Source organism: Frankliniella occidentalis, unplaced genomic scaffold (assembly GCF_000697945.3).
Source record: "Frankliniella occidentalis isolate FOCC.00 unplaced genomic scaffold, Focc_3.1 Scaffold1, whole genome shotgun sequence".
In the NCBI taxonomy this organism is placed as follows: Eukaryota; Metazoa; Arthropoda; class Insecta; order Thysanoptera; family Thripidae; genus Frankliniella; species Frankliniella occidentalis.
Window position 1 is genome coordinate 1,549,887 of NW_026267131.1, and position 7,676 is coordinate 1,557,562.

At 47.9% G+C, this 7,676-nt stretch overlaps 3 protein-coding genes across 3 annotated transcripts in view; 1 reads left to right on the forward strand and 2 right to left on the reverse strand.

Annotated features, from left to right (window-relative positions):
* LOC113213390 (zinc finger protein 474-like) overlaps positions 1-2,182 on the forward strand; it is an 8,431-nt gene extending 6,249 nt beyond the window's left edge. Inside the window, exons 3-5 of the mRNA XM_052267786.1 lie at positions 5-255; positions 1,591-1,767; positions 1,992-2,182. Coding sequence (XP_052123746.1) covers positions 5-255; positions 1,591-1,767; positions 1,992-2,137 — 574 coding nt within the window. The 3' untranslated portion in view covers positions 2,138-2,182. The remainder of the gene's footprint in view (positions 1-4; positions 256-1,590; positions 1,768-1,991) is intronic.
* The window catches only part of LOC113213475 (uncharacterized), a 66,921-nt gene that overhangs the window by 29,722 nt on the left and 29,523 nt on the right, over positions 1-7,676 (reverse strand). The gene's annotated exons all lie outside the window — the stretch shown is intronic.
* On the reverse strand, positions 2,270-7,415 carry LOC113213389 (translation elongation factor 2). Its single transcript, XM_026432438.2, has 8 exons — positions 7,248-7,415; positions 6,190-6,404; positions 5,920-6,113; positions 5,639-5,847; positions 4,012-5,415; positions 3,517-3,832; positions 2,747-2,871; positions 2,270-2,580 (listed from the first exon to the last, which is right to left on the reverse strand). The coding sequence occupies exons 1-8, from the start codon at positions 7,248-7,250 to the stop codon at positions 2,512-2,514; spliced, it is 2,535 nt and encodes an 844-aa protein (XP_026288223.1). The 5' UTR covers positions 7,251-7,415; the 3' UTR covers positions 2,270-2,511.

Consider the following 7,676-nt stretch of genomic DNA (forward strand, 5'->3'; position numbering starts at 1 on the left):
CCAGCAGGCCCGCCCCCGCCGCGCCTAGGCCGCCGGCCGCGAGCCCCAGCCCCGTCGGCGCCCGGCCTCAGCCCGCCCCCGCCACCAACGGCCGCGGACGGCCCTTGCGCTGCTACCTCTGCGGCCAGCCGTACGGGCTGCAGTCCCTGGCCATACACGAGCCTCAGTGTCTCCAGAAGTGGCGCCTGGAGAACTCCAAGCTGCCCCTAAACCTCCAGCGGCCAGAGCCCCAGAAACCAGAGATCATCTTCACAGGTCAGCCGCTCTTCCGGCCTGCCGCACAGGCGCTTAGAGCCGCCTAGAGCGCCCGCTAGAAGGGTATTCACGCGTAGGCCGTGCCTCAGCAACGCAACTCTCTCCCTAACTGTCTCTACCGTGCTCACCGGCGCAATGCTGGCCTCACAAACATATGTCCAAAGCTCATTTCCTTCAAGCTCTAACGCCAAGTATCTCAGTCGGATAGCTAGCGTTATTTAGATAATTTATACTACTTTCTCTTTCTTTTCACCTTTTTGAATATTGCATCTTAAAGCAGTCTTCTGCCTTTTCCTACCACTCTTTTTCTTTCATTTTCTCCATAACTAGAATTGTTTAAAATCATTCGTTGTACCACTCTAGCTCCGAAACTTAGCTCACGTTACCACCGTACAGTTGTCCTAGAGCAGACACGGTAGTGTCCTGTATTTTGAACATCTGTAGTCCTGATAATAACATAGAACACTTCACTCTAAAGAAGAACATGAGGATCGGAGCGGATAGGAACATGACAAAACGGCATTTGTTCTGAGCTGTGATTGGTCGAGAACAGACGACCTAGTCTAAATAAATACAGTTTTCTTATGTTCCTGGCCGCGATCTTCATGCTCCTATTTTCTGTACGGTCACGTTCCTTATAGCGTGGAATTAACGAACCGCTTGCCTCACGAGGATGAGGAAGATTTCTTTTCACGGAAACCAACGTAACGCCAAAAATACAGTGGGGTAACAGGGGCGTAATTGCCTGGTGACTTTCGATATTAAACGACCTTCAACACGATCGGAAGACCGTTATAAACCCCACCACTCGTAATGCACGAGGTTTGGATACCATGACCCAACGCGGACTCGTCCGAAGTGAACGCAAAGGTGCTGGTCCGCCCGGGCCTGGAGCGCCCGGCACGGTAGGCAAATCGTGAGTCGGGGCGGCACAAGAGTCGAGCGGGTGGCCCACCCGAGCGCTCCGCAGGCTGACCACGAAGGGAGGTGAAGGAATCTGTCCGCGGACTGCCTACACGTACGATTTGCGAAGCCTTGTAATTTATCTGTACCCTTTCCGCTCGAGGACCGCGCGGGGCAACAGCATCGACCGGACCCGCCCGGCCAGGCCAGGCCAGCGGCGAGGAAAGGTTACAGGTTGCAGAGAGATCTGGAGATAGCGCGACGATATGCCCCCACCAGCGATAAATGTACAAGGGCGCACAAATCCGCCCGCGAGGCGCCAGAAATACGCTTCACCGCCCCGCTTTATTTCAGTCCTCCCCCGCCGGCGATGACTCGGTCGGCTCGGGGGAGGCCCAGGGCCCAGCCCCGCTCACGCGGTGTACCTTGCAGAGGACGGCGACGTGGACTGCTGGGCGACCTTCGACCGCATTTGGGCCAATCACACCGAGTCCCTCATTCCCTGCAGGACCTGCGGCCGACGGTTCTTCCCCGACCGGATCCTGACCCATGAGCGCGCGTGCGCAGGGGCAGGGGCAGGCGGCAGCCGCCCGCACCACCAGGCTCGACGCTAAGCCACGCTAGGCCGGGACCCTCTCGGTTAGTCGCCGCTACCCCTCGCGGGCGCTACCCCGCGACCCGAGTAACAGGTGGTGGGGAACGCCTGCTGACTTTCTAACTTGTGCTGCTGCTGACCCATGCCATGTGGCAGACAGACTGCCGACTGTACTAACTGCAAAGGCTCACTGCGTGGCAGATTCTGTGGTCTCACGTTGGCGTTTTTTACGTTTCAGATACCGGCAAAGTGGACATGGACGCGACGGCAGAGGCCGCGTGGCAGGCCCATCTCTCGCAGCTCATACCCTGCAGTCACTGCAACCGCAAGTTCAGCCCCGATAGAATCGAGGTGCACGAGCGGTGCTGCAAGGGCGACAGGTAGCATGACTTTGTAAAAACTTTTGACAATAAAATAACCTCCACCACATATTTTACTTTGTCCATTTCCCTATCACTCATTACAAACTATGAAACAAGATCGAAGTCTCCAGAAGGAAAGGAATAAATATACAGATTTGTTTGGCTCCCGACTTTTAATAGTCACAATATCATTCTTACGTACGGTCTTTCTTACAGCAATCCTTCAGCATGGCAAATCACAAAATAAGTGTTAACAAATAAAACCACAATAGAAAAAATACCATCCATTGGGATTACTTAACTGTAAAATATCATTAAAAAGTTCAAAAGAAATAATTCCGGCGAATGTAATTCGAGAAGTTTTTCAATTTTCTTACACCTAACAAAAACAGACATTTACAGTTTGTCAAGGTACTGTTGGAGGTCTGGCAGACCTTCCTTAAGACCTTTCCTCTTACGGATGTCCTGAAAAATAGAAGGATGCATGGATTAGACACAAGAGAAACCACAAATAAAGGTCAAGGTTAATGAGAAGTCAGTTACAAGTTTTGACCTCACTGCCATTCAGAACAGGTCTGTGGTAATCATCACACAAGAGGAAGAACAGTAAAGTAAAAGCTACAAGACCTACCTGGACAACGGTGTAAGGCTTGGCGCTGGGGTCAGTGGGGTCACCGGGGAGGATCTGCCAGTGGTCGAACACACACTGAGGGAAGGCCTGTCCACCAGTATTTGATCGGAGATCAGCAGTGAAACCTGGGAAATAAAAAATGAAAAGGTCAATTAAACCAGAACAAGTGCAGAGAAGTGAATGGCGTTTGCAATAGGGGAGAACATCTTCAGATGGCCGTTCTTAGTATCTCCATAACACTTGGTTCAAGAACAGAACATTCATCACTAGATAAACCAGCCATAAAACCTTTTGACGGCACTATTGGTTCCCTCAGAACATGAGTTCCAGATATCAAAAGAGCAAGTTGTTAAGTAACCATAATCAGGTATCAATGTCCTCAAAATTAATTCAGAACAGGTCTGTGATAAATATCATCACTTGGTTACGACTTGATTGAAATAAAAAGGTAAGAAATGCAATTTTTTCAGATGGCCGTTCTGGTTTCTTCAAAACAAGAGTTCCAGATTAGAACAATCATCACCAAAAGGACAAGTTATTACGTAACCATAATCAGGTATCAATATCCTCAAATTAATTCAGAACAGGTCTGTGATAAATATCATCACTTGGTTACAACTTCACACACTATTGTAACAAATGCAACTTTTTCAGATGGCCGTTCTGGTTTCTTCAAAACAGAAGTTCCAGATAGAACAATCATCATAAAAAGAGCAATGCAATCTCCAACATTTTAGATTGAGAAGTAGGAAAATATATGTAATACTAACCGAAGGACTCGTTGACGGGCAGGTAAGCCTTGACAACGAACATAGGGGTACCAGCAACCTGCATTTCTTCAAAGACGTGCCCTCTCCTGCGGTTGAGGACACCATAGATACCACCAACAGCAACCTCGGGGCACTGGATTTCACAGAGGTACACGGGCTCCATAAGTCTGGGTGCGGCGGTGAGCTGAGAGGCGTACAGGCAACGACGGGTGGTAGGGATGATCTGGCCACCACCTCTGTGGATGGCGTCAGTGTGAAGAGTGACATCATAGATGTTGAATCTGACGGCACGCATGTTCTCCTCAGAGAGGACACCCTGAGAAACAAATAGAAATTCAGTTAATCCCCAGATACTTGGAACCTTGTTACTTGAAGATGTAAATTGAGCACATCAGGTAAAACAAATCCTCAAAGATAATTCAGAACAGGTCTGTGATAATTATCATCATTAAGTGCCTAAATGAAGCTCAAATTTCATTTAGAAAAACATCTTACCTCCTTGGTGGCCCACTGGAATCCAGCAACAACGGAGTCCTTGATTTCATTCAGGTACTGAACTCCCTTGGTGCAATCAAGCAGCATGTTGGGGCCGGTTCCGTCGGGACCGAAGCACCAGATCTTACGAGCCTCAGTGACATCGTAGTCGTACTTCTCACCCAAGTAACGGGCACGAGCCTTGAACTCGTCACGGGGGTTGACTTCACCGTTGTCAATGTCCTCAGCCAGACCGTCGGGCATAGGCACGGCCTTCATGAAGAGACGGTTGTGCTTGTTGGGAGACTTGGACAGGCACATCACGTCGGATTCCTCAGAGACGGTTTCACGGTAGGATACAACAGGGTCAGACTTCTTGATGGGAATGCAAGCGTGGTCGTCTTCCAAATCCTTCAGACAGATTTCAAGATGGAGCTCTCCAGCACCAGCGATGATGTGCTCACCAGACTCCTCAATGATACACTGCACCATAGGATCGGACTTGGCAAGACGCTTAAGACCTTCCACAAGCTTGGGCAGATCGGCGGGGTTCTTGGGCTCGACAGCGACACGCACGACAGGTGACACGCTGAACTTCATGACCTTCATGTTGTGGGCATCCTTGAAGGTGGTGATGGTACCAGTCTTCACGAGGAACTGATCGACACCGACCAGACCGCAAATGTTACCAGAGGGCACATCTTCAATGGCCTCAACATAACGTCCCATCATGAGGATGGTCCTCTGGATGGCCTTCTCATACAGATCCTCCTTCTTGCCAGGGGTGTAGTTGGGTCCCATGATGCGGGCCTTCATACCAGTGGCGACCTTGCCGGAGAAAACACGACCGAAAGCGTAGAAACGACCCTTGTCGGAGGTGGGGACCATCTTGGAAATGTACATCATAAGAGGAGCGTTGGGGTCGCAGTTCTTGATACCGATAGCGGCCTCGTCGTCCTGAGGTCCTTCGTACAACATCTCCATACGGTACTTCTGGGCCACGACGGGAGAGGGAAGATGGATGGCAATCATCTGAAGCAGAGCCTCACCAGCGGGCAGCCAAGTACGCATGACAACCTTCAGGAGCTGCTTGCCGTCTTTGTCGGCGTCCTCGTGCTTCAGCTCAATGTTCATCTTAGCGAGGAGCTGAGCTGTCTCTTCCTTCTTGTAGTTCATGATGCATTCGAAGACCTTGTAGATGGGATCCAGGATGTACATGCAGAAAGAGCGTTTGTTGTCGTCTTCCTTCTGCTTGGACCACTTCTTGGTCTTGGCGTTGAAGAAGTTCTCACCCCAGAGCCTGTTCATGAGCTTGACAACATCAATCTTGAACTTGTCAGCGTACATCTCGGCGAACTGCTTGAGGGTGAAGGCCCAGCCGTGGAGACCGGAACCGAAACCAACACTACCCTTGCTGGGGTCAACCTATTGAAAAAGCAATTGAATTAGAAACATTGAGACAAATGCCTAGAATGAAAATTGATGTACTTGCAAATGAAGACAATGTAAGTTCCCCTATTCAGTCACATGAACAGTCAAGCAACTAAACAAAGAACTTTTAATATATCCACTAGCTCATAGAAACATGATGCAATTCATGTCCCCAAAAAACTGCTTAATGGAAAGAAAAAAAAAACAGGACACTTACTCGCACTTCACCCATGGGACCAGAGTCGTCACTGTAGGTGGCAATGATAACGTTGACATTCTCAACAATACGCTGGAAAGTCTGGTACAAGTCCTCAGATTCAAGCTGCAGCTCAAGGAGAGCACGGTCCATCTTGTTCATGAACAAGACTGGCTTAATACGCTCAGCAATAGCCTGACGCAGCACAGTCTCAGTCTGGACACACACACCTAAGGAAGTTCACAATTAATGAATGGAAGATCATAGAAAGCAATATTAGCAGCTAAAAAATATCCACCTACCAGAAACACAGTCGACAACAACAAGAGCACCATCAGTGACACGAAGGGCAGCAGTGACTTCACTGGAGAAATCAACGTGTCCGGGAGAGTCAATCAAGTTGATCAAGAAACCAGTCTCGTTCTTGTCACGCTGGTCAGGGTTGGTGATGAAGACAAGATCTTTCTCTTGCAGAGCGAAGAACATAGAGATGGCACTAAAGAGGAAATGAGTTGATTAGAACAAGTAAAACATCACACCAAGTGTAACAGATAGGGTTCACTTAAACATACGTTGACTTGATGGTGATGCAACGATCCTGTTCATCTTTGCGGGTGTCAGTGAAACGGGTTTCACCAGCCTTAGCACCAGCAATAATACCAGCCTTAGATACAAGGGAGTCTGTAAGAGTTGACTTGCCGTGATCTACGTGGGCAATGACGGACATGTTACGAATGTTCTTCTTCTTGTCCATCATCCCACGGATCTCGTCTACGGTGAAGTTCACCTGAAATCACAACGGAGCCATATGTTATTACAAGGGCGGATTAATTCCTCACTAAAAAGTCTGGAAATTTCACACTCATAAATTTCCTAACATGAGATAACAGGAGTGATTTTTTGTTAAGTGCAAAACCCCTCAACATACCATCCTTAGGGACCAATCTAGGAGGCCCGGTCGGTGATGTCAATAGTACAGTGCTCATAACCACTATCACTTCCCATCCCCAGCGCGGTACGCGCTTTCAATATTGCGTTATGTGGCAACACATTCCGAAAGTAACAAGCACTAGAACGGCTCGCGAAGCACCCACAGGGAAAAGGAAATGTGACGAGTTGACGATTCAAGTAACGAAATCCGGACAAGTTCGACAAAAACCGAGACAACTAAACTGGGACGCGTAAGATGACGGGGTAGAAACGCTAAGAAACCGAAAATAGTGGGATAAAGCACGCAGACGAAAGTAACGAAGGCCAAAATATATCGACATTATTATGGGAGCCGGTTGGCGGTGGATGCTTCGTGTGCTCAAGATGAACAACATAACCACAGCTGTAACCTCAACGCCACAGATAACTCAAAATTTTGATACACGTCAAGCGTAAATAGTGCAAAAATAAGCTAGTAAAAATTCCCTGAGCAAAAATCGACATCGCCAAAAGAGAAAAGGAGCGAAAACATGAGGCGCAAAGTGCATCGGCCGTTCACATGTTGCGGGCCGTTGTGCAACAAAACGGATCAAATTTTCTTAAGTATTTTAAAGACAACCATAAATAACAATAGGTTCACTACAAAGCCCAGACTCTAAACTGTCTAACAGTAACTAACATGAAATTATAGTAAACGTACCATCTTGGATGTTGTTGGATGTTCCTTGGCAAGTAAAATCTACAAACGCCAACAATGGCGTCCTCCCTGGGAAAGGAACTGCCACGCTAGAAGCAGCTCTGATTTGAAAGAAGAACGACAAGAAAATTCCTTGTGCATGTTCCTTAAATCCTCTTGTACGACGTCACAAGTGGCTCCATCTGTCTGTTGCGCAGACTAGCCACAATCAACTTTTAGCAGATGTAAGCAAAGGTAAGGTACTAATTTCCCAATCTACGATTCATTTTAATAATTACAAATAACATTTTGTCCTTATTTATTCTTCAATCAAAAATATAAGATAGACCAGTGGGACCAAAAGTCATTGCCAACCTCGAAGCAATCTTGCAACAACCTGTTGTAAACAAGTATGTGCTATTTTCATCTTTCAAAGCAATTAAAACGCATTTA

Coding starts and splice junctions, on each gene's coding strand:
- LOC113213389 (XM_026432438.2), bottom strand. Junction 3,833..4,011: donor TCCAGTGGGCCACCAAGGAG/GTAAGATGTTTT, acceptor TTTGTTTCTCAG/GGTGTCCTCTCTGAGGAGAA. Junction 2,872..3,516: donor GCCCGTCAACGAGTCCTTCG/GTTAGTATTACA, acceptor TTTATTTCCCAG/GTTTCACTGCTGATCTCCGA.